Source organism: Camelus bactrianus, chromosome 12 (genome assembly GCF_048773025.1).
Source record: "Camelus bactrianus isolate YW-2024 breed Bactrian camel chromosome 12, ASM4877302v1, whole genome shotgun sequence".
NCBI classification, from domain to species: Eukaryota; Metazoa; Chordata; class Mammalia; order Artiodactyla; family Camelidae; genus Camelus; species Camelus bactrianus.
In genome coordinates, this window is record NC_133550.1 from 22,059,228 (window position 1) to 22,086,373 (window position 27,146).

Here is a 27,146-nt window from a genome sequence, read left to right on the forward strand (position 1 = left end):
ATGGCTAGAACATAAAATGATACAAAAGAAAAGCTGTACAGCATTGCAACACTGGACAGTTTGATCAACTGTCAGGAGATGAGAGATGCTGTTTCACGATTGTTAGAATGGTGCTTTATTCTGGGATTGTAGTCATGTAGACGTCTTTATATTTAAGTTAACTACATCTTAAAATTTTTTAAATTTCAGTTTTAAAAAAAGTAGCTTGTAGACACAGCAACTAGTTTTCAGGGCTGCTGCACACTCAGACTGTCTGCATTATGCAGTTCTTTGTAATGCTTTGGCTCTGTCCAGATTCATTGATATTGAAACGGAAACACCCTGGAAGGTGACATCTGATTTATTAATCAGTTTGATGAGATTGGTTGGTATAATTCAGTTATTGAGCCTTATCTGCTTCAGCTTACGCTGAATTTTTGGACCTAAAAACCAAGAACCAAATTCAGAATTGAGCCCCCACCCATCAACTCATAGGTAGTATTTTCCTGTGAGTTCCTTTTAGGCAGCTAATTGACATTCATTTTGCCACTTTTAGCTAAATAGTAATTACTTGGTAATGCTTTCTGTATTAGTTATCTATTGCTGTATAACAGATTACCCCAAAACTTAGTGGCTGAAAACAATCAACATTTATTGTCTTCCCTCCCCCCTTCCCTCCCTCCCTCCCTTCCTTCCTTCCTTGTCAAGAATTCAGAAGCAGTTTAGCAGGTGTTTCTGGTTCAGGGTGTCTCAGACTCGGCTGAGGGAGGATCCACATCCAGGCTCACTCATGCGGTTGTCAGCAGGCCTTAGGACACCTGCTTCCAAGTTACTCGTGCAGCTGTTGTCAAGCCTCAGGACTCTTGCTGTCTGTCGGCCAGAGGCGTCAGTTTCTTGGCCGTGTGGGCCTCTCCCTGGGACTGCTCACAGTATGGCAGCTTGCTTACCCCAAAGCAAGTTATTTGGGTGAAAGTCCCCATAATGGGAGCCACAGTCTTTATAATTTAGTTTTGGAAGTAACATGCATTGCTTCTGTTCCTTAGAAATAAGTCACTAAATCCAGCCCATCCTCAGAGGGAGGAAATAATAGAAGAGCAGGCAGATTAGGAGGTGGGGTCATTGTGGACTGTCTTAAAGGCTGCCCACCACACTATCCTTTACAGTTTAAAACTTTTTGTTGTTATTTCAGAATTCTTTCTTGAAAGGGAAGCTTACAGGGGAAACCCAAAATATGCAATAAATAAATGGGAAGCTTTTCTGTCCAGAGACGGGTTCTAGGGAACTAGGGTACCTGCTAGCATCCTTCTCCCTCATCTTTTCCAAACAGTTTGAACATTAGTACCTTTACCATCTAATAAATGTCAGACAAGAACATGAATATATATTATTTTTTTTTAATTTCTTTTTAGAATTTATCAAGAGCTGCAGTTCTAAAAATCTAGCTTATAAAAATCAAGTATTGGAACATGGAAAACGATTTGCGTAAATATTTCTGGCAACTTTTTAAGTCTAAGTAGCTCCCGTTGCTAAAGTGAACCTAATGTAATGGCTGATTTTGTAGTACTAGCAGATGTAATTTATGTATTGGTAGGATAATGATAGTGATTTACTTTGTAACCACTGTCCAGAATGTTTTCCTAACTGTTTCCAAATTATATGTATTTTTAAAAATTACAGTAAGTGTGTTTGCAATTCAATTTTAATATTAAAGTATTCTTGTAGCTCTTTCTTGCTGCACATCATGATTCCTAATAAATACCATGAATTACTTACTTTCTTTATCTTGCAATATAAAGAATGTAGTCTCAAAATAATAGTACGATCATCCCTTGGTTCTGGGACTTTCTTGGATACCAGATCCCAAAGATGCCCAAGTCCGTTATGTAAAATGGTGTAGGAGTACATAAACCTACACACGTCCTTATGTATACTGTAAGTCATCTCTAGGTTACTTATGACACCTAATACAATATAAATGCTTTGTAAATAGGTGCTAGCATGGGAAATTCATGTTTTGCTTTTTGGAACTTTCTGAAATTTTTTTTCTGAATATTTTTGAGTCAACAATTGGTTGAATCTGCGGGTGTGGAACCCCCAAATACAGAGAGCCAACTATACCAAAATTAATACCAAAAGATAAATCTCCAAATTTAGAATTTTTAATAGTTCTTTAAAGATGTATAAAATCATTTGAAAATAGTTCCATTTCTGGGTGATTATGTTATAGTTTGATATGCAGTTAGATTCCAAGGCATTGTTTTTAAAATGCTTTATTGATAAGAACTTCGTTAATCCTTACAGCTGTCTGGGAAGTAGGTTCCGCTATTATCCCTATTTTACAGATAAATAACAGTTTTTTCCATCTTGATTGTAGGTTAATTTACATTAACAATAAAATAGTACTGTTTTGTTTGTTTCTTATGGGTTCATGTAGAAGTAGTGGGTAAAACTCAGGGAAAGGAGAATTTGATTCAGAAATGGATTTTTTGATAAGCTGTTTAGTGAGAAAAAAAAGAGGACAGTTTCTGTAAATAACATTATTTAATAAGTACATTTATAATTCCCTTTTGACCTTACTTTGGTTAATTGAGGTACACACATTTCCCCCATATTTATATATGAACCATCAATAATGTCACTTAAATATGTGTGTATAATACTAAATTTTATTATATCATACATTAGAATTTAACATCTTAATTGAGAATTAAAAAATAGTGTACTTGGAATCATAAAAATGAGTTGTAATTTAAGTTGCTTCCAAACTTAATATACTGTCCAAACCAATACATAGCGTTAAGTGAAGGTTAGCTAAGTCACTTTTTTTCCTGAATGTTGTTTTCATAAGTTCAGATTGTTTTTATGGAGTAGATTCTCATCAGTGAACTGCTCGATTTGGTTCTTGATTGCTAAGGAGTAACTTTTTGTGGATAGGCGTTATAATTATTAGAGCTTACAAAGGGTACTTTTGAGTAGAGTATCCTAATTTCTGGAATTTCTTTTCTAAGGTGTTCCGATAAAATCCATTTTAGTTGAGCTTATGGCATAATAACAACAAACAGTTTTCAGGGCTAGTCTCTTAAGTTACCTTTTTGGTTACCTTAAAATCTTTTCAAGATATTTTAATTCTCTTAAATTATTTTTTTAAAATGCAGTTGATTTTGTTTTAAATTCATAAGATCTGAGTCTAAATGGAGACTGCATGTGTTGCTACAAATAAAAATTGGGAACTATTATTTAGTTCTTAATGACGTCTTTTATACTAGCTTATATCGTGAAGATAAAATATTTGGATTATTGCTCCTGTATGTATTTCATCAATCCAAGCACGTAGGACCTTCATGCCGTGTACTTGCTTACTCTTCAGGGAACTAGGAATGTAGTGAACTAGGAAAGTTAACTGCATGACCCTTTTGGCATTTATCTGTATTACAGTTATAAACAGGTCTGTGCAGTGCTCCTGTTTGCATGACTGAGTCATTTAAAAACTAATGCATTAAATATTACTGTCTTTTAAAACTCAGATTTATATAAAAATGGATGTAATTTATCCAAGACAATTTATATCTTAAAATTAAGTTGTAATCTAGCAAAAATCTTAACATGGTACTGTCAACCTGTATTAAATACAAACATTACCTCATAACAAGGTTGAAACGTAAAATTTTCATTAGAATTATATTTTCAACTTGTTTTTGTTGAATAATGTTTTATACATCATTTTATCCTATTTGCTCAAAACAAAAGGAAAACTATACATTATCTTTAATTTTTTCCATAGAATGAAGAACCATGATACCATAGGTTTCTTGAAGGTATAGGGTAATTACTAATTAGAAGCATGATGGTAAAAGGAGGAAGTACTACTGAAACGTATCTGTGTATCTCCAGCAGGGACTAGTGTTTGCAGTCATCACTGCTGTAACACGTTACAGTGAACGTGTACCTGATTAATGTGAATTGAGTTAAAGGTAACGGATGTCTTCATGTGAACCTGAAGATAAAGTTCTGTTGAGGAGTCCTTCCTTTTGTTAGAAATCATTCTTTTGTTTGTTTTTTTAATGACAGATCCAATTTTAAAAGTATAACAGTTAATCAAAAGTATTACTATACTATGTAGTATACATTAAGAGCAGCATTATTATTTTTCAGTGGCCTGGCATACGTAATATATGTGTATGTGGTTGGTTTGTTGTAGGTGACAAATGGTTATTTTTAAAGATTTATTCAGTGATGAGTGGGAAATGCATTGATATTTTTTATCTGAAGTCTTACACATTGTTAATCCACTGTGGTGGCCTCTACACCAAAATTTAGTGACTATTCATGACAGTAGCTGGTTAAGAAGTGGTAGATTTTGATAAACTAATTATCCTTGTATTAATATTTTAAAATGATGGTGGTGTTTCAGTGAGATGGAATAGTCTGATAGCTGATATTTTTATATATTAAAATATAGCTGTTATTATAATAGAAATTTTAAAATGAAATCATTCAAATCATTTTATTTCCCTTGTGTTTCTGATAATGCCAGAAGTTTCTATTGACCTCATAGTTGGCACACAGTTTCTGTATTTACTTTGGTGCATACATATAGTTATCTATGAATTTACAGCCCTTCCCTCTGTAGTTCTATGTGTATTAATAATCTCAAATAAAATGATATAATCTTCTTATTCTGATAGAGAAGAAAAAGCTGGATCACTTACCAGTAACTGGAGTTCTCCTATTGGGTAATCTCCACAGATCCACATTCTTTGAAGTTATTGTGAATGCCTCGAGGACCAAGGAACCGTTGCAATTTCCAATTTCAGGAAGGTAAGCGAGCGCACTGAAGCATGTCTCTAGCATCTCCCAAATCCCCTTCCCCCAACTTTCTTACGTATACATCTGTACTGCATGCCCCCTCAGTTCCAGTGGATGCCCATCAGGACGATTCTCATGCTGGACAGAAGGGCAAGAGGTGGATCTGTGAGGGAAAAGACCCAATAGGATAACTCAAGTTGCTGGTAAGTAAGCTAGTTTTCACAAACTTGAGATTTTTTTTGTACATTTCTTCTCTGTAGGAGTTCACTTAATTGCAAAAGAGAGGAACTGTTTTGGGATAGCTTATTTTTTGTAAGGTTGATGTGGATTATGGAGTTTATTGTATGGAAGATAAATACCTAGTTCTTAATGAGCGTATGAATAAATGTGACAATAGTTTTAAAGTGTGTCATTTACATAGTAGTAGTTTATAAAAAGTGTATGTTTATCATCTTTTGGTAAATAGTGTAATAGTTCTAAAGCAATGTGAGGAAACTATGTTGAATTATTTTGTTAATTCCTTTATTTATTGTGTTGCTTTTATTGAAGTAGATACTTGTAAAATTAATGCTTGTGTCAAATTTGGCAAAATTCTTTTGACATGGTACTTGAACAGCAAGAATAGTTTTATGTAAATTGACTAACATTTTTTACTGACATAGTTTCCAGTATACCTTTTAATTTCATTGAAGGTATGTTTGGAAAATAATTCAGGGTATGTTGCAATTATATTTATCACTTCCTTGCTTATAATGGATGGGCTTATTGATGTGAAGGGTGGCACAGTTGGTTCGGTGTGAGCTCTGTGGTTCCTCAGATACCAGCCTGATTTGTTTCTTAAGTGTTAGAATTGGACATAGTTCCTTGTTTCTTCCCCCCTCCCCCACTCATTCTGCATCATTACCAGGTTACCATTTCTAAAAGGGCACTTTTAGCACATAAAGAGCCTGTAGTGATGCCCTGCTGTTTTATAAAATTTTCATCCATTTGCTGGATATGTAGGGCCTCTCGTAATCCAATCCCATCCTGTTTTTCCAGCCTTAATTTCTTCAAGTCGAAACTTTTGTCTTGGTCTTACCTGGATACTTCTCATATTTTTGCTTTGGCTTGTGCTTTTTCATTTTCTTGAAATGACTTTCCTTCCATTCTACTTTTCTGTACTTTAAGGTTGAGGTCAAGCCCTACCCTTCACATAAATCCTTTTATGTTAGCATCTCTCAGTTACCTTGCTTTCTTCAGTGGAAAAATTAGATTGCTATGAGGATTGAATTAATTAATTCATGGAATGTACTTAGACCAGTGCTTAGCGGCACGTAGTAAACTCTCTTGTTAGCCATTGTGTGATTATAGATGGAGCTTAAATATTTCTGTGATTGTAGGTGTAATTCTTATCTCTATGACATAGTTTAGCTTTAAATATTAGCTTCAGATTGTGTTGCTCTGTCTTCATATAAAATTCTTAAGCTGACTTGTATGGTCTTGGGAGCAAGGATAGGATTTTATTGTTTTTTTTTAATCTTCCTTCCTAATGTTAGTGACTACAATTAAATCATACCCCTGAAGAATTAGTTTTTCATGTAGATTCACAAATATACTTACCAGTATTTTCATTTATAGAACAGGTTTATTTGGCTAATCAATCCTGTTTGTACTGTATATTTTTTAAGCCATATTGTATATTTTTTCCTTTGAAGCTGGTATAGTGTAATTATAATTGTTTAGTACACTATAAGCTTCTATTGCACATTTTAAAAGAATGTATAGTTTTGAGAGCTAGATTGTATTCACAAGACTGTGTAATATTGGACAGCAAATTGGAAGTTCAGCATGCTTGATTTTTCAGGTTTGAATATTTTAGAAGATTACTGCTTGATTTTTCAGAAATGCTTGGATTTAAGATACCTGTCCAATGATACAGTAAATGAAATCTAATTTCAAGATCATTGAAGGAAGGAAATACTCTTTGACAGTTTGAGGGTCACTTCTAAATAATCACCAGAGAACCAATTCAGGTCCAATCAGACAAGCCAAAATGAAGAACATTTAGTCAGGTGACTCAAGTGCTTGTTTGGAATCTGCCAACTGTTTGACCCCCTGGTTTCTTTGGTGTGATATGGTATGGTGGTTATACTGAGAATGCCTTATTCTTTAGAGATACATGCTGAAATACTTAGAAGTGAAACATCATGACGGATTCAGAAAAAAAACTGTGTGAGTATTTGGGTGTGTTGTATGTTATGCATATGTAAAATGATAAAAGGAGAGATAAAGCAGATCTGTCAAATGTTAACAATTTTGAATCTAGGTGAAGAGTATACTGGTACTTTCAGCTTTTCTGTGACTCTGATATTTTTCAAAAAAAGTTGGAGTATTTTTAAAAGAACTTTATTATGTGTTAGTTTCTCTAATTCTAAAATGGGAATAATAGAATTTATTCTTTCCATGTCTTGATGCAGGTAGGCACAGTGGGATAAGATTTGGTAGAATAGCAGTCAAGACTTTTAAGAAGTCTTCTTTTTGACATTAAAGAAGCATTTTAGAATGGAGAACTTTTCAAAGAACATTTCACCTAAAAGTGTGTAGTTTAAAATACATCTGTTTCTTTTTTTTATCATTCATAGAGTGTAGAATAATCAATAAGCAATAAATACATATAGATATATAAGTTAACTAATTGAAATCATGAAAAATACAGCTAGTTATAAAATAATCAATGGACAAAATAAGATTAGATACAACTTAAGAGGGAAGTTGTTAATTTCAAAATAACACTGATGATTCTTCGAAGACCAGATCACAGGGAGACAAAGAGAAGAAAAACATGAAAGAAAAGCTAAGGTGCCTTAGAGGATAGATTGAAAATCTCCAAAGTATGTCTAATTGGAGTTTCAGAAGAACGAATACAGAGAATGGTAGGGAAGCAGTATTGAAGAAGGAATGGCAAAGAATTTTCAAGGATTATAAAAAAAAATAATGAACATTATGAAATAATTGGAACTGAATCACAGTAAAAGCATTGTATCAAAACTTGAAGGATACAAGAAAAGTGGTGCTTAGGGGTAAATTTATAACCTTAAATGCATGTTTTTAGGTTGAAAGAAAACAAATGAGCCAAATAATACAATTCAAAAAACTAAAAAAAGGAAAAAGTAAAACCAAAGAAAGAAGGAAGAGGCAGGAAATAAAAATAAAAATAGAATTTGCTGAAATAGAAAACAGTCAACAATAGAAATAATAGCAATATTCATTCAAATCAAAGCTGGTTCTTTTCAGTCAGTTAAGTCCTGGAAACACTCATCAAGAAGCAGATGACACAACTAATAAAATTGTAAAATAGGATATAATTACAAGTAACAATTGTAATTTTAAAAACCACAGGAAATCACTGTTGATTTAAATATATATTAATTCAAAAAGCCTAGTGAAATGGTCAGTTTTCTAGGAAAAAATAACTTAAAAATTGGCTGCACAAGAAAAGGAAAATGCATAGAAACTAAAAATCATTGAAGAAATTGGAGTCAATTTCCCCAAGAAGAGTAAGTTTTTTAACTTTATTGATACCATTTGCCCATTTGAAATGTACAGCTTAATGATTTTTAATATTTTTATGGAGTTGCACAACCATTACCAATATTCAATTTTAGAATATTTTCATAACCCCAGGAAAAAAACTATGTATCTGTTAGCAGTCAATCCCAGTTCTCCCCAAACCCTCCAACCTTAGGTAATCACTAATCCACTCTCTGTTTCTATAGATTTGCCTGTTCTGGCCATTTCATATAAATAGAATTATTCGATATATGGTCTTTTGTAATTTCCTTCTTCAACTTAGCATAATAATTTTAAGGTCCAGCCATGTTGTAGCATGTCAGTATACTTCATTCCTTTTTATGGCCAAATAATATTTCATTGTATGGATATACCACACTTATCAACTGACGGATATTTGTATTTTTCCCCTCTTTTTTTGCCTATTATGAATTGTTCTGATATCAACATGTGTACAAGATTTCCTGTGGACATACGTTTTCATTTCTCTTGGGTTATACTTGGGAGTGGAATTGCTGGGTTGTGTGGTAACTCTATGTTTAACCTTTTGAGGAACTGCCAGACTGTTTTCTAGAGCAGCTGTATTGTTTAACTTTTCCACCAGCAATGTACGAATGTTCCAATTTTTTTATACCCTCACCAACATTTTCATTATCTGTCTTTTTTTATGATAGCCATACTAATTGGTGTGCAGTATCAGAAGGAATAGTTTTAATAGTGATTTTGTAATCATAATTTCAGATATACTTTTGGGGAACAGATAATCTCAATTTTATATAAACTGGCCTAGATAATAGAAGATGGAGATCTGCCCTGTTGTTTATCACACAAGTTTAGCCTTGAAACCTAAATTGAAAAGAATATACAAGGGAAAATGTATTACATTCAATCTCACTTGTGAACAGAGACAGGAATTTTAATTAGGATAAGAATGTAAGGATAGTTCAATATTTGAAAATTATACCAATGTAATTTATAAGATTTAGGAAATATGATACAAGTAAACTTATTAACAAAACCAAAACAGACTCATAGACATAGAAAACAAACTTACAGTTACCAAAGGGGAAGGGAGGTGGAGGAAAAATAAATTAGGAGTTTGGGATTAGCAGATACAAACTACTATATAGAAAATAAATAACAAGGTCCTACTGTATAGCATAGGGAACTATATTCAATATCCTATAATAAATCATAATGGAAAAGATTTAACAAAAATATGTGTATAACTGAATCACTTTGCTGTTATACCAGAAACTAACATAACATTGTAAATCAACTGTACTTTATTAAAAAAAAAAGATTTGGGAAAAAAATCTTGAAAAATTGAGTAAAATTATATGATAAAACTCAATACCCATTAATACATATTTTTTTAAAGTAACCCTTCAACCATGAAGAGAGGTGAACTTTTTTCTTCCAGTAAAGACAGTCTTTCAAATTGTTTGTCAAACAGCAAGCATCATGCTTAATTGTGAGAAGACCTTAAGAGAAATTCTCATTAACGTCAAGAATAAGACAAATATGTCTTTACTAAGAAGATAAGGAAAAAGAAATAAAATCCAAGAGGATTGGAAAGGAATTAAACATAAGATGAACATATTAGTAGAAAATATTTTTCAAAAAATCAACAGACTATATTAATAGTACAGTGTTAGTGGATACAAGATCAATATTCAAATTGGCTACAGCTAATTAGAAAATTTAAAAATATGTCTTTTACAGCAGATTCTATAAAGTACCCAAAATTTTATTGAAATATAATTAGATATGAATAAAAGACAGGATATACTATATTTATGGGTGAGAAGTATAAATATTGCATAAAATCACTTCTCTGTGATTTTTATGTAGTTTCAGACAAAAATCCCAGTAGAATTTTTTTCTTTTTCTTTGTGGAAAATGGCCTTCATATACAAAAGTAAAGGCACAAGAATAGCCAAGACAGTTCTGAAAGAAGAAAAAGAACAAGGAGGAGGGGGTTGGCACTTGTTAGAGATCAAGGCTAATCTTAAAATTTCGATATTTAGAATAGAATCCTACATAGCAGTGAAAAACAATAAAGTGCTACACACAACAACATGGGATGAATCTTCTAGACCTAATGTTGAGCAAAAAAGTGAGCCAGCAAAGACTTTCATACTGTATGATTTCATTTATAGGAAGCTCAGAAACAGGTGGGACTGATGCATGGTGATAGAGATTGGAATAGCAGTTAACTTGGGAGCGTGGTACTGATGGGGAAGGGGTATGAGGGAGTGTTCTGCAGCATGAGAAGTGTTAACGTTTTGATCTGGGTTGGATCAAACAGGAGTATACATATTTAAAAATCAAGCTGTACATAGTATTTATATATTTTACTATATATAAATTATACCTCAAAAAAAAGTAAAACCTTATAGTATTTAAAGTAGTGTGGTCTTACTACAGGAAAAGACAGATTAATGCAACAGAATAAAGAGTTCAGAAATGGATCTATACATATTTGAGAAGTTGGTAGGTGTTAGAGATGTCATTTTCTATCAGCAGGGAAAGAAAAGGTGGACTGTTTAAATATACCACAACTTCTTTATCCAGTCATCTATCGATGGACATTTAGGTTGCTTCCATGTAGTATATTTATACAATGGAATACTACTCAGCCATAAAAAAGAATAAAATAATGCCATTTGCAGCAACATGGATGGACCGAGAGATTGTCATTCTAAGTGAAGTTAGCCAGAAAGAGAAAGAAAAATACCGTGTGATATCACTCATATGTGGAATCTTAAAAAAAAAAAACAGTATGAACTCATCTACAAAACAGAAACAGGGTTGCAGACACAGTAAACAATCTTATGGTTACTGGGGGAAAGAGAGTGGGAAGAGATAAATTTGGGAGTTTGAGATTTACAAATGTTAGACACTGTATATAAAAATAGATTAAAAAAAAGATAAGGTGGACTGTTGAATTGTCTTTTCTATATGGAGGGAAAACTAGATCTCTACTTCAGGCTATATGCAGAAATAAATTCCAGTTGAATTAAACACCAAACAAGAAGAACTGTTTTTTGAAGAGAGAAGAATATAGAAGAATATGTGTCTTAGGCATATATAAGGCCTTCTTTAACAAAGTCGAGGAAAAAAAAAAAGAATGAACAAGCAGGGATTAAAAAAAAAAACCGTCAAAGATTTGACTACCTCAGAAAGAAATGCTGAGGTTTAATATAAGGCATCATAAACCAAACTAAAATGTAATGTCACAACTGGAAGATATGTGCAGTGTCTGTAATGTCTAGTGAATTTGTGTCCAGAATACGTAAAGGTCAAAAGAGTAAGACAGGTGACACAAGTAAAATGAACAATGGGTAGTTAGGCAGTTCCAGGCAGAGGAAGCTGGAAATTGGACTGAGAAGATGCTTGGTCTCAGCTATAGGGAAATGCAGTTAGAAGCTTATGAGCCATCAGTTTTCACCCATCGTATTGCAAAGCTCTGCATCAGGTAAGTGTTATTACACAGTTGAAAGTGTGCCTACCCAGCTACCTAACGGTTGTTGTTCGAGGTATTGGTCTAGAGAAACTTGCACATTTTCCCAGGGAGATTTGTAGAGGGATATTCATTTGGAAAAAAAAATCTAAATATCTACAATAAAAGGCATGGATAAATAAGATATAAAATAATTACATAGTGGGAAATTATGCAGATCTATGATTATGTTATTTATCATTAGTGAATTTTTTTTAATTTAAGAAACAGATTGTACTGCCTGTGCCTAGAAATTGTTCTAAGCATCTTATAAACATTAAGTATTTCAGTCCCCCTAAGAACTCAGTCATAGGCACTATCATTATCTCCCTTTCACATATGGGAATACTGTAGTGTGGCGGGATGAATAGCCCTCCTTACTCTCATATCCAGGAAATAGCAGAGCTGGGATTCACAGCTAGGGTTGAACCTTAGTCACCTGGCTTCAGAGTTCACTATGCCATGCTGCCTTTTGATGTTTATAAATGTGGAGAGACCTCATAAATGGAAGGTCAGGTTAATTGCAGAATGATGTATACAATATGATCCCATTTACACCAAATTCCTGGTGTTGGTTACCTTTGGATGGAGTTGGACAGTGAAAGAGATCTAGTGATAGTGGTGAGCGGAAACTAGCTTTATGGAGCAGCATGTTTTTCCTTAAAGAATATGTGTATTACTTTACTTAACGTATGTATATGTTTATTTTTGCAAAAAGAAACACTGGAAAGATTGACCTTTATTGCTGTAATCTTTATTTATTCTTGATACTGGATTATACAGAAAAAGAAAGCAGTGGCCCTTGCACAATGGCTGTAGTTTAGACCAGTTCTGAGATGGTGAGCAGTGGATGAGCACCGGACACTAGGTTAGGTGCTGGGGATGGGGTGGTTTCATCCTCTGTCTTTAAGGAGTTCAGAGTTTTACAGGAAAAGAGATAAGAAAAATAATTTTAATTCAGTTTGTTATGTGCACATCTCTTACCTTCTTCCTCATTTCTCCAACCCCACCCTTTCCCCTCCAAATGCAAATAGGAGGTAGAAATGTCTTGAATTGGGGCAAGAGAAACAAGCAATGAAATATTGATGGCGATCCTGCTTCCTACTCTTTTACAAAACTTTTATGAAAGAGTTAACTCGATAGTTGTCAGAGATTTTAGCTTGTTCACCATTGTATCTCCAAAACTTAGTGTAATGCCTTGTGCTTAGTAGACTCCTACAGGCTTGAATAAATAACTGAAGCACTTTCACACTTCATTCTCAAATTAACGACCACCTGAACCCAGAGTTCTCCTTAAGCCTTCTGGGATATCTTCCATTGGTTCCATTTTTCCACTGCTGACTGAAGTCCGAGGGATTTGACCGAGAACACTATATGAAGTCTCGAACTGTTTTGTGCTAAAGAACTCTGACTTGAGAAATATTTTAACCTGTAAGAAATTTTGGATCTCTAAAATCCAATGTTATTTTCATTGTGCTGAGTCCAGTAGATTTTTTTCAAAACTATTACTCTTCTATTATTGGGAAAGTATATACATATATTTTCAGTTATTGTATTCATTGTCTTTGAGTCACCACTGTCTTGTAAAAGTTTTTTCGTTCTGTGTCTTATTTGTGAAATTCTTAATTTACTGAAACCACGTTCTTTTCAAGTTTACAGATGAGCTATGGATTGTTCCCAGATGGCCTTAGTGTTTATAATATAAGAATTCCGTTGTCTTTTAGCATCTGTCATGGTATCTCATAAAAAGCAGTTACAGTTATTTCCTTTCACCCTAGTGAGAGAGATGTGTTTTCCTTGATAGCAGATTGGAATAGTGTTAGGGGAGATCTTTCCTCAGAGGGTGAATTTGAGTATCTGAAAATTGCTGAGAATGGCTAAACTTGAATAAATCATAGTGAAAGATATTTATCTTACATTGTAAGTTTAACACTTGGATTGTAATTGAGAAAAATCCTAAAACAAAGCACATTACTATGCTGGGTGGATTTAGTTAAACTATTGGTCAGATCCTGTTCTTTGTGTACATAGTGCTTCTTTCTTACTGTGTAGCCCTTTGGCCAGAGATAACAGGAAGAGAGCCTGGTTAACATTTGGTGGAACAATCCTGCCGGCTCAAGCCCCAACCCAGATATTTGATTCAGTCTATTTTCTGGACAGTCTGGTAAGCTGTCATTGTTCTTCACATGAAAATCATCTTATTCAGGATGTACCCAAGAGGAATTTAATACTAATTGAACAAACAACATTGAATTCAATGAAATGTTAAAATGGTCTTGTTAACTTGCGGCTTCACGTTAAACAGGACTGATTTATAACAGTGCTATCCAATGGAAATATAATGCAAGCCACAAAAGGGAGTTGTGTATGTAAATTGAAGGTTCTTGTGACCAAATTAAGAAACTAAAATGTCACAGGCGAAATTACTTCTAATGCTATATTTATATAATCTAATATATCTAGAATATTATCCTTTCAGTTATTAGTGAGGTATTTCACAATCTTTTTCAGTACTAAACCTTCAAAATCTGGGGTGTATTTTATATTTAGAGCACATCTCAGTTTGGACGAGCACTTTTCAAGTGCTCAATACCCACATGTGGCTTCTGTACTGTACAGTGCAGAATCTGCAAAACATTCGGTTTTATATAATTCTCCTTCTGTTACTTTTCATGAAGGTTGTTTTGAGTATCTGTTTTTTTCTATTGCTTTGGCTGTTCATGGGTGCTTAGCTTTACTATTGATCATGGGCAACCTGAAACCCTACTGTGCATTCCTAAAATTGACAGAGCATTTAGGTCTTTCTCTAGTGTTCCTTGATACCTAGGTCTACTTGATTTCCTTAGGTAAAGTATAAAATTTCCTCCTGTAAGCTTTTAATCAGGATATCAGCTCCTGCTTTCATTAGAATATCAGACTCAGACCTTCTACATGGGCTATTGTAGGTAGAATTATACAGTTAGCCTTTGAACTGCAGGGGTCTGCTTATACATGGCTTTTTTTCAGTAGTGAGTACTGCAGTCGTACACAGTCAGCCATTGATTGAATCCATGGGTGTGGAGGAACCCTGGATGTGAAGAGCCATCTGTAAGTTATACTTGGGTATTTGACTGCATGGAGGGTGGGTGCCCCTAACTCCTGTTGTTCAAAGGTCAGCTATACATTATTGTCATTGTCATCTCCCTCACCCCAGCAGGGTAATAAACCTCTCCTTTCTTGATTCAAAGTCATTGCTTTGAAGCAGGATTCCTTATATGATGACTTTTTTATAAGATAAGGTCAAACATCTTACTTTATGGGGAATTGGGTGTCCATTGTCTAAGATACTAAGTGCTCAGAGATTTTCAGATCAACTCATTTTTTCCCCTGGTTGATACTAGTTGATTTCGCTAGGTGTTCATTTGAGAATGAACACGCTGCAAAATAAAGCCATAACTAAGTTACAGCACACGTGACTTGACATTTTCGTAGCCTATTAGTTTCACCTTTCCTGGATGAGGGACATTTAAGAAGATTATTCTCAGTAATCCTACCTGTTCTGAGTTTCCAGTCCTTCTTAACTTACATCTTTGTTACTCCATCTCCCTTCTAGCAGAATTTTAACCCCATTCTGTTTTATTCCCCACCCTACTGTGCAGGCGTACTCATTGTTAGAAGGCGTTGCCCAGCACGGTTAGTGCAGCATTTGACTGTTTCTTAGCCTTGATGTTAAGGTAGCAGTTTGATCAACAATAGACAGCCTTAGCATTGGAGGTCCTGGCCTTCTTTTGAACATTCTTCTCATTTTCCCAACCACTGTGATTGTTCATCCTATTTAATTTCATTGCCCCTACCCAGATGCTAACTGTGATCACTGGTGTTTTGACTAGATTTGAGTTAGAGACAGTTGAATATAGCCCAAAAAGGGTCCTAGGTAGCATGTGGTAGCAGCTGACTGTGAACAAAACTAAAAACTGGTAGAAGAATGGACTAGGGTTGGAGCAAAGGGTCACTGGATTAGTTTTCTTTCTTTTTATATTCTATCCTCCACACTGTTTTATCTAGCCACCACACTATTTTTTTTCAAATTCAATCTTTAACTTTATCTTTAAATATTTACAGAGACCAGTGAAGTGTCAGGTACTTTTTCAGCAGTGAACAAGACATACTCTGTGCCTTCTCAAGTGGTGGTTACTTATCATTCCTTTTTAAAGTGTCTAGTAACTCTTTGCTGTTTTCAGGTCCAAGTCAGAGGTCTCAGCTTGTTAGCCTTTGTGGTTCTGCAGTGGAGACTGGGAACCCATGACTAGTGGTGCCAGTTTGACTTAGTCTTGTTTTGTTTTTTCCCCTCAGTGCTGTTCTGCACCATGTTTCAAAGAAACTGAATTGTCATTATTAAATATGCAGATTTCTTTAGAAATTTTGAATTTCCAGCTTCTTTTAAAAAATTGGAAGGTTGGCAATACTGAGCCATGCTGTTTGTTAAAACAGTTTGCCCCATTTATAGGATAGTTCTTTTCGCTCCTTATTGTCTCTTGGATTTTTGTTATACCTCACCCTGTTTACTCATTTTTGTCACTTATCTAGTCTCTATACATAATTGGGCTCATAATCCCTGTTCTTGATAATCTGGTCCCTCACTGCTCTAAACTCTTATTTCTTTTCTTTGCTAGGAACCTTTTAGTACAGCCAAGAAGATATCCTTAGGTTAATCCTGTGCTCCTCCTCATGGCTTACAAATCCTTTCATGGGCTGGTTCCTGTTTGTTTCTTCAGCCTTAGCTCTTGCCATTCCCAGTAATGTTTACGCCCCAGCCGTAAACACGGTCCACCTACCTCTGTTGTGCTCTGTTGCTCCTGGCCTTTGGCACAGTAATCTGTGAATGCTATTTTGCCTTTCCTCCTATTCTCTGTCCCCAACCCCCTGCCCCCACTGCAAGTTTGATTAATTCCTGTTAATTTCATTTCTTAGTTTAGCTGTCACATGTCTCAGAAAGCGTTTCTTGCTCACATACGATCTGCCTGGGTAGCCATCATATGTATTTCCTTCACCGCCTCAATTTAACCCAGCCTTTACACGTAATACCACTGCTCTCCATACCATTCTGTAGACTTTTTAAGGGTGCCTTCACCTTTGATGCCCAGGGTCTATAATAAAATAGTATATAGTAAATATATCTTGAATGGATGACTCTTTTTCTGCCAGCTCTTTTAATAATTTCTAATCCTGAATTTGCTTATGTGGTTTCTGTTTATAGAATATTCTTTTCGCTCTTCCAACACTTGTTCATCGTCTAGGCTTCAATTTGGAAGATATCCTAAGAGGGTTTTTGGTTTTGAGGGTTTTTTGGCTTAATTCAGTATCTCTTGACCTTTCACTTCTTTAAAACTTTTTAGAAACCTCTCATTTTAGCACTTGACATGTTTTCATTGTCACTTTAAAATGAAGTTATATTTAATGCCACAATTTCATTCTTAAGGTGTTAGTTGCCAGTAACCTGTGCTTTGCTTATAGTATATTGCTGGCTAAGATAATTTATCTACCGATTAAATTCATTCATAAGTCAGACTTCTCCTACTTTTCTAGATTATTTGCCCTCATTTATTGAAAACTCTGACATCTAGCCAGAGGTTTTTATTTCTACCTCAATTTCTTCCTCCATTTTGGACTTCTCCGGTAGTGCATATATTTAAATTACTTGTGTATTTTTCTGTTTCTCACACTAAACTGCAAGCCAAGTAAGGGTTGAAACCATGTCTATCTTGTTATAATCACCTGCTGGTGTAATGTTTTAACTAATACTGGCATTTAGAAGATCTCAGTATTTAACCATATGCATGTCTAAGATCTGACTGTAAAACGGTGAGTGTTGTCAGTAAGTTAGGCATGAACGTCTCCCATTTCTCTGCACGTGAAGTATTAGGCAGTTTTTTAGGCAACGCCACTTCATGTCTTCTAGGTATTTCAGACTTAACACATGCAAAATTGAACTTACATTTTTCTCCCCAGATTCCTTCTTTCTAATGACACTCTTTCTCTTCTCACTCTCTCCCTTACCTTTTACTTTCTGTTCATCTACAAATCCTCTGTGCTGTACCTCCAAAATGTGTAGAATTTTGTCACTTCTTCCCCTCTCCACTGTTGCCATCCTGATAAAAGCCACCAGCATCTTCTGCCCGCCATTCAGAGTAAGTCCCTAATTGGTTTCTGTGATTACTCTCTACTCCCTGACCATCTAGTCTCTAAATAATAGCCAGGGAATTTTTCTTTTTAAGTTTCCAATGCTCATATAATTTGATCCTTACAAACCCTTTTGTAGAATGACTGTTATCATTGTAATCATTTTCCCAAGAAAGCAGTGTTCAGAGAGGTTAAGTGAGTTGCATAAAAACAGCAGTCACTCAGTAGTAGAGCCAGAATTTAATCATAGATTTTCATGTCTCAGAGCTTTGCCTTGTGAATCACAAATTCTAAATGTGATTGGCTTGAGAACCTATAAGAAGGACTTTACCTTAAAATCTCCCCAAGACTATTTTGCAAAGGGAGACGTCATTCACATCACTTATAGTTACTCTTTTAAAGCAATCAGTGTTTGTTTGTTTTTTAAATAGACTATTCTTTAGAGCTGTTTTAGGTTCAGAGAAAAATTGAGCAGAAGGTTTGGAGATTTCCCTTAAATCCCCTACCCCCACACTTAACATAGCCACCCCCGCTGTCCCCACCAGAGTGGTGCGTATGTTAAAACTGATGAACCTATACTGAAACATCATTATCCCCCGAAGTCCGTTGTCTGCATTAGGGTTCACTTTTGGTGTTTTGACAATCTGTGGGTTTGGACAACTGTATTATGACATGTATCCACCATTATAATATCATACAGAATAGTTTCACTGCCCTGAAAGTGTTCAGTCCTCTGCCTGTTCCATCCTTCCCTCCCCCCAGTGCCTGGCAACCACTGATCTTTTTGACTCTGTGCTCTCAGCTTCTCCAGAATGTCATATAGTTGGGATCATATAATCTATAGGAGCCCTTTCAGATGGGCGTCTTTCACTTAGTAATCTGCATTTAAGGTTCTTCCACATGTTTTGATGGCTTGATAGCTCATTTCTTTTTGGCACAGAGTAATACTCCATTGTCTGGCTGTACCACAATTTATTTATCCATTCACAGGATGTCTTAGTTTCTTCCAAGTTTTGAGACTTACGAATAAAGCTGCTGTAAACATCCATATTTAGGTTTTTGTGTGGACAGAAGTTTTCAACTCCTTTGGGAAAATACCAAAGAGCATGATTGCTAGATTGTATGGTAAGAGTATATTAAGTTTTGTAAAAAGTTGCAAAGACGTCTTTGAAGTGGCCGTACCCTTTTGCATTCCTTCCAACAAGGAATGAGCATTCCTGTTGCTCCACATCCCCTCCAGCGTTTGGTGTTGTCAGTGTTCTGGATTTTGACCATTCTAATAGGGCGGTCAGGTAATTTTTGTTTTAACTTTAGTCAGATCATGTTACTCTCCTATTCAGAACCTTCATACCCTACTTTGTTTCCCATCCTACTTAGAATAAAATCCCAAGTTATTTCCATTGTATAAAAGGAAGACTTTACATGATGTGATCCTTGGCTACCTCTTCAAACTAATGTTACCCTTTTTTCTCTCACCCATTGCAGTTCAGATATTTTGATCAGCTTCTTGTTCTTTGAACATACAGCCTCCTGCCTCAGGGCCTTTGCAGTTGAGTTGGTCTTGCCTTTCTTAGAATGTTTCATGTCTAGATCCTTGCCTGGCTTACTCCTGCATTTCATCGAGGACTCTGCCTAAGTGTAACCTCTTTGGAGGTACTTCCCCGATCTCCCTGCAGAAAAATAGCACTTCGGTGTCACTCTCTCTTCCCATACCCTGCTTTATTTTGCTTCTGCTACTACCTAATAATATATATGTATACATTTGTTTATAATAATGTATATAAATTATATGTATGTTTGTTTGCCTGTCCTTGCTAGAATGTATGTATGCTCCACAAGGGGATATTTCTGTACACCTATAGAGTAGAATCTGGTACATAAATGGTGTTTAGTAAATGTCTGTTGAGTGAATGAATGACTATATTATGTCAAAAAATGCTTTAATGTTGCCGACTTAGAATATTGCCATGGAACATAATCAGATAATGAGGGCTTAGTTTTATTTTATTTCACAACATGTAAGCTCTGTAATCTAGGAATTTTTTTTCCTTCTTTGCTATATTCCCATGCCTAGAATGTTACCTGGCAGTAATACACATTTGATAGATATTTACTGAATGAATGAGTTTATATAGCATGTCTTTTTAATAATCAACCAAACTGTGCTATATATAAATATAACCTTGAAAAGAACTAAAAAGTAGGCTATAGGACTCTAAAATTGGGGGAATGGGAAGAGGAAGAGTGATAGTACTACCGTGGTTAAAATCTTTGCATCCGTTCACTTCCACGCATCTTCACCATTTGCCAGCTGCTGCAAGCCACCACCATCTCTTGTCAGGGCTGCTCTGATAGTATACCACTTGGTCTCTCCAGTTCCGGATGTGTCACACTTCAGCTCATTCTCTACACAGTTTTTAAATTTAGAAGTATTTCAGGATCCTGTTCTTCCTGCAGTGGAACCCAGAGTCTTTAACTTGGCCTATTTGAAGACCTGATGTGGCCCATTGTGGATAGTCTCTTAATCTCATGCACGTCTTGCCCCCAACTCCCCCAATATTCTTCAGCCTTTCTTTCAGTTTCTATAGTGTACTGAATTCTTTGCCCTTTTGTATACTCAGTGCTTGTATTCTGCCCAATACAGTCTTTTCCCCACGATTTCACTGGGGCAGCCCCTTTGTGTTATTTAAATCTGACCACATCAGATCTTGTGAGCAGCCTTCCTTGAAATCCTTATCCACCCCCACTCATGCTGGAATTGCTCATGGTATTGGAGTGGGGTGGGAAGAACAAAATGACAGTTTGTAATTACATATATGTAGCTAACCTTTTTTGTTTACTGTTGTATTCTTAACACTAAGTATGGTACTTGGCACATAATAGGTGCTCAGTAAACATTTGTTTAATACGTGAAATAACTATATAGCAAAAGATGGAAAACAAAAAGAATGAGCATGAAAGGGGAAAAAATACCCCAGAAAACATAGAAAGAAGAACAAGTAAATAACCAAAACAATAAGAGCCAGTGACATAAACTCAGCTATTAAGCAAGACTCAGATTAGATGAAACACAGACCCCAACTTGATGTAACAACATGTTACATGTTGATGTTAGAAACACATTTAGAACAAAATTACTAAGGATGTTGGAAGTAAGTGGATAGTCAAAATAAGATACTAAGCAAACATAAACAAAAGGTTAATCATTGGATTGTATTATTGCTAGACATAGTTGAGTTAAAAGCAGTAAACATCAGGTGAGAGAAAAAGAGAGGCACTTTCTAATAACAAAGGACATAGTTACTAATATGAAGATACCCTCAAGTCTATGTTTTGGTTTTTTAAATTTTTTTAAATTGAAGTACAATTACAATGTGTCTATCTCTGGTGTACAGCACAGTATCCCAGTCATGCAAATACATAAATTAATTCGTTTTCATATTTTTCCATTAAAGGTTATTACAAGATATTGAAAATAGTTCCCTGTGATATACAAAAGAAACCTTTTTTTAGAAAAGTCTTTTTTTATATATAGTGGCTAACATTTGTAAATCTCGAACTCCCAAATTTGTCTCCTCCCACCTGCTTTCCCCAGTAACCATAAGATTGTTACTAAGTCTGCAAGTCTGTTTCTGTTTTATAGATGAGTTCATAGTGTCCCTTTTGTTTTTTTTAGATACTGCATATGAGTGATACATGGTTTTATTTTTTGAAGATGACTCACTGAAGTATTTAAAGTGAAAACTATAAATTTAAGGAGGGAAAGAAAGAAATGATAATGGGAGACCTTAAGACATTTTTCAGTCCTTGCCATATCAATGAGATAAAAAGATATGGAGAATCTGGATTTTACAATCAATAAATCTGATATAATAAATACATGATATAATAAATATATCATACTTTGTTATTGTAAAAAGAAAGACACCTTTCCATTTCCCCATGGGACATTTTCAAAAATAAATACTAGAAAGAAAACTGGGGGGGGAGGGAGGGAAGATATTATCAACCATATACTTTACAATGAAATTCTAAACTAATAAAAAAGCAGAAACCAGAAGCCAAACCACAAAATCCTCCCAAACCTCAAAATAAAAACCTTAGTTAATTGAGTTAAAAAAATGTAAAAACATTCTTACAAAAAATCTTAGATTAAAGGTCTAATGATACTGCAAACTGGCAATTGTAATCTGTCTAGAAAAATAATTACAATAAAGATAAAATATATAAATAACGTATGGGACACAGGTAAAATTATTTATAAAAATTTCAGTAGTATATGAAAATAAACAAGTTAAAGTTCACCTAAAAATTTAATAAAACAACATAAACCTTAGGAAAGCTGGAAAAAGTAATTAATAAATATAAAGATAGCAAGTAATAAATTAGAAAACAGGAGAAGTAGTTTAAGATAAATGAAACCAAGAGCTGGCTCTTTGATTAAAAGAAAAATAAGACTAGCTACTTTTCTTTTTTAATAAATGGGAGAAGGTACAAAAATTAATATTAGAATTATAAAAAAGCAACCATGGATGCAAGTAATATTAACATAATTACAAAAGAATGGTTGGCACATGAATAAATTAGAAAATACTGGAAAAATACAGTATTTTCTATGACGATATGTTCCAAAACTGATCCAAGAAGACACTGAAAACCTAAATTTACCAGGCATAGATGGGTTTACAAGTGACTTCCTTCAAACCTTCAAGGAACGGATAATTTCACCTATGTTTATTTAAACTGACCTAGAGGAAATAGGAAGAATTGAGGCTTCCGATTATTGTTAGGAAACAGTAAGTGAACCTATCAGAACCTAAAGCTGCTGTGAAGATTAAACAAGTTAATACAAGTATAATTCTTAGAACAGGGCCTGATGCACAGAAAGCACTCAATAAATGTTATTAGTGCTGCAAAAATAGAGCAATAGAGTGGGCATGATGCAGATAACACCTGATAAGAGAATCGTAATCAAAGAAAACTGCAGGTCAGTTTTGTTTTAGAATATTGACACATCACATGTGGAATCTAAAAAAAAAAAAAAGACCACGACAAATGAACTTAAATATAAAACAGAAACAGACTCACAGATATAGAATACAGACTTGTGGTTGCCAGGGGGGAGGGGGATGGGAAGGGACAGATTGGGAGTTCGAGATTTGTAGATACTGATAGGTATATATAGAATAGATAAACAAGTTTTTACTGTATACCACAGGGAAATATATACAAGATCTTGTAGTAGCTCACAGTGAAAAAATATGAAAATGAGTATATGTATATTCATGTATGACTGAAAAATTGTGCTGTACACCAGAAATCGGCACAACATTGTAAACTGACTATAACTCAATTAAAAAAAAAAAGAAAAATTAATAGATTTTAGAGAACTGAAGACTTTATTCTGGAACTAAAACAGATCAGTTGACTGTGTTGTAGGATGTATAATACATTGTCAGTTTTTCCAAAAAAAAATTGATGCAGAAATCCAATACTACATTCAAAATACAATATACTATGACTAATTTGAATTTATTCATAATATACTATGACTAATAGAATTTATTCCAGGACTGTGAAGATGTATCGTAATGTTTATAATTCAGTTTGTTAGTAGATAAAGGAGAAAAAACTATGTGATCATCTTGATAGATCTTGAAATGCAGTTGATAAAATCAGACATTTATTCCTGGAAATAGTCTTAAATAAAACTTTAACATAATTAAAATATGCACCACGAAATCCTAGTCAGAGAAGTGCTTCATGGAGATACATTAGAAATTAAGTGATACTAATATTTAGAAACAAAGCAAGGAAATGGCCATCACGATTGTTTAACTTTGTTCTAGATGTACTGAAAGTTACAGAAGTTAGAGAAGCGTGATACAGAAGTAATCCCCAAACCCTCTGGGTGACGTCCAGTGCTTTGTTCTGGGCATTTAGTCACTGTGTTAAAGAACTATGGCCTTGTTGAATTTGCAGCTATTTTACAGTAATTTCCACCCAGTGCAGTGTTTTCAGTTAGCTTGTTTTACCATTAAAAAAAAATCTCATATAGTTTTATTTGGAACTCCAGTTGATAAAGCGAAAGCAGAGGTGCTTTGGTTGCAGAGGGGTCAGGGAGCTCTGTACTCATTGCCTCTTCCTCCTCATCCACATCTCCCCCACTAGCTCCTGGGAGTGCTGTGTGCAGCTTTTAAGAATTAAAACTCTATTCGTTGCATGCAGCTTTTTTGTGCCACAGTTGTTAACCGTGACATAATTATATAAAATATGATCACCAACTTGATAATATTTTCTTCTTGGCAATTTTCAGTTCTTCAGTTATGGTGGATGTTAAATTAGAAGCAGTTTGGGGCTTAGAGTTGTGAATGAGATGATTAATGTTACCAAAAGCAGATATGCTGCGAAGTGGTACCTGACACCAAGACAGGAGACAAAAGAATCACCAAGCAGAATGACACAGCATTCTGAAACTGCCATTTCAAATAAGGGCAGATGGCCCAAAACATCTTAATAGCTTCCGAATGACATGTCGTATGAGATTCTGAATGCTGGTTCTGAGTGACATGTAGGAAGTGTAGGCTATCGAAAGACAAATGCTGCATGATGTCACATACATGTGGAATCTAAAAAAGTTGAACCCATGGAAGCAAAGTAAAATGGTCGCTTCCAGGGGCTGGGGAGTGGGAGAAACGGAGAAATATTGGTCAAAGGGTATACAGTAAGTTCTGGGGAGTTTAATATACAGCATGGTTACTATAGTTAGTGATACTGTATTGCATACTTGAAATTTGCTAGCAGAGTAAATCTCTATATATTCTCACCACCTCAAAAAAAGGGTGATGTGAGGTGATGGATATATTAATTATCTTGTTGTGACCATTTCACAGTGCATATATATATGAATATATCATCTTGTACACCTTTATTGTATACAGTTTTATCAGTTGCACCTTCATAAAGCTGGGGAGCGGAAATAAAAGAAAGTACGGACTTCAGAATCAGGCAGACCTGGAGTTGAGTATGACTTGGAATGTGGTCATTGCAATTTTCTTAAACATTTTGAGCCTTGGTTTTCTTTTCATGTAAAAGGAATTTGAAATTAAATAAGTTAGTGACTGTAAAGACCTTAGTATGATCCTTGGCACACATAAGACACCCTTAAAAATTAGTAGTTTTTATATGTTATACCATTTACTAAGGCACTGAAGCATGTAATACATTTTAGGAACAAAATAAAAAGATTTGATTTTTTTTAAATGTGTATTTTAATCAGTTGGAAAATCAATTTTATCTGAATATTTCATCCTTATTTACTCATAACTAAAGTCTTAAGACCATTAGTTCTTTAATTGAAGTGTAACATACAATAAAATGCATAGGTTTTATATGTTCAGTTTGACTACACACTAACTTTGAGTATTAATATAGTATTTTCCATTTGCACTGAACTGCTTAGTAATGAGTTGCTAAATGTAGTTGGTAACTGTGATAACTTAGTAAACTCTGCTAAGAAATCTCTTTTATAGGAAGTTAATGTTCTTTTAAAAAACAATTGATTTGTATTCACTGTTGGTCTATTTTAACTCAGTAGCAGTGTTTTTTATATTTTGCATTTGTGTTCTAGTCCAAAACCAAAAATTTCTGCACATGGCTTTCGTTTATTAGTACATAGTACATATTAACTGGTATAATCCTGTATAAGAATATAAAGTTTGTCTTCTCAAGTTTATTTTTTATATATCTCACTTGGGGAGCCTAATATACTTCTGTTTTTCCTTATATTTTCCTTTTATATCAAAAAGCAAACATCCAAAGTAGTCATTTATGCCTGCTGGCTGATTACTTGCATGTATTTATGAATTGTCAGTTCAACCATGCATTTGTGTTTTAGCTCTGTGTGCTAAAGTGATTTTGGGAAGCATGAGGCAGATGGGGGAGCTAAGGGGTGGAAGGGAAAATCACAACTATTTCCTCAGCTGATCTGGAAGGTAAACTTAAATCTCTTCGACTCATTAGAGATAGAAGATCCTGAAGTGGCTCCTTACTGTCTTTGGAAAGGGAAGCTGGGAGTTCACTTGTGTTTGGCTGAGAAATGTTGAGAGTAGAGGCACATTTGTCCTTCCTCAGTCAGTCAGGATTCTGTGCATCCCTTCCCTAGTCTTTTCCTCCCGTTTTACTTTAGGTAAGCCTCTTTTTTTGTTGCATGTTTCTTTATGTTTGATGTTATTGGTAAACCTAAAATTCCTCTTCTCAGTTACTTTGGAATATATCATTAGGACCCTTTCTTTCTAAATTAATTCAGTTCACTTCTGTACAGCTTAATTTGGTCACTTATTGTGATGTATTTTAACTGATTAAAGCTAAACCTGTCTTAGCAAACATAGGAATATTTATTTCCATTCAGAATACTGTTTTTATTCTAAGAAATGTGATATTCTGCCATAAACTTCAAATGTAGCCATTAATCTAAATTTTGGAGAACTTTATGATGGCTAAATTAAATCTTCTGTTAGCAGATAGAAGATAATAACCATTTTTTGATTTCTTACGACTGAAAAATTAATATGCATTGTAGTCAAAAGGAACTAGATTAGCAGTGGTAAGTATTATTAGATTCAGTATTTTAAAAAAATTTCTGATTACAGGATAGCTGTCTTTAAAAGAACATTCTTTAAATTAGGAAGAAATCTGATTATGGGCATCATAAGTAGAAATAAGCAGTCTAAAGAAAATGACAAAAGTAAATTGTATGGCGTAATATATTGAAACAGTCAATTTTGATCAAGATTTGTGTTTAACACTTAAAATTAGATGTAGCTCTTTTATTATTTAGGAAGTATATGTTACAGTGCTATATATATTATTGAACCTATTTTTTATCCTGAACTGATGATTTGTATATGAATTATCAACAGAATGTGCTTATACTAGGGTCATTTCACTCTGACACCTGATGTGGGTTTGTTTACCTTCCCTGTTTATCTGTAGCATATGCTGTCAGTTGGTACTTATGAAATCTCATCTAATATTAATATTAACCTAAGAAATATAATCAGGAATATAAAATTTCTAAGGATCTTATATCTGCTGCAAATACTTTAAGTATTATATATAATTTTTACAATATAAAATGTATATAACA

General features: G+C 34.4%; 1 protein-coding gene across 5 annotated transcripts in view; it reads left to right on the forward strand.

Moving 5' to 3' along the window:
• Window positions 1-27,146, forward strand: part of YAF2 (YY1 associated factor 2) — a 67,154-nt gene that overhangs the window by 19,638 nt on the left and 20,370 nt on the right. Inside the window, exons 4-5 of one of the 5 annotated variants that reach the window (XR_012510632.1) lie at window positions 4,726-4,797; window positions 4,891-4,957. The exons of 2 other annotated variants lie outside the window; for them this stretch is intronic. Coding sequence is in view for 1 of the 3 variants with exons in the window: in XM_074375018.1 (XP_074231119.1) it covers window positions 4,726-4,797 (72 nt within the window). In the remaining 2 variants the exon portion in view is untranslated. Of the gene's footprint in view, window positions 1-4,664; window positions 4,798-4,890; window positions 4,958-27,146 lie in introns of those variants that run through there. 2 more of the 5 variants (XR_012510633.1, XM_074375018.1) reach the window with 2 other exon arrangements.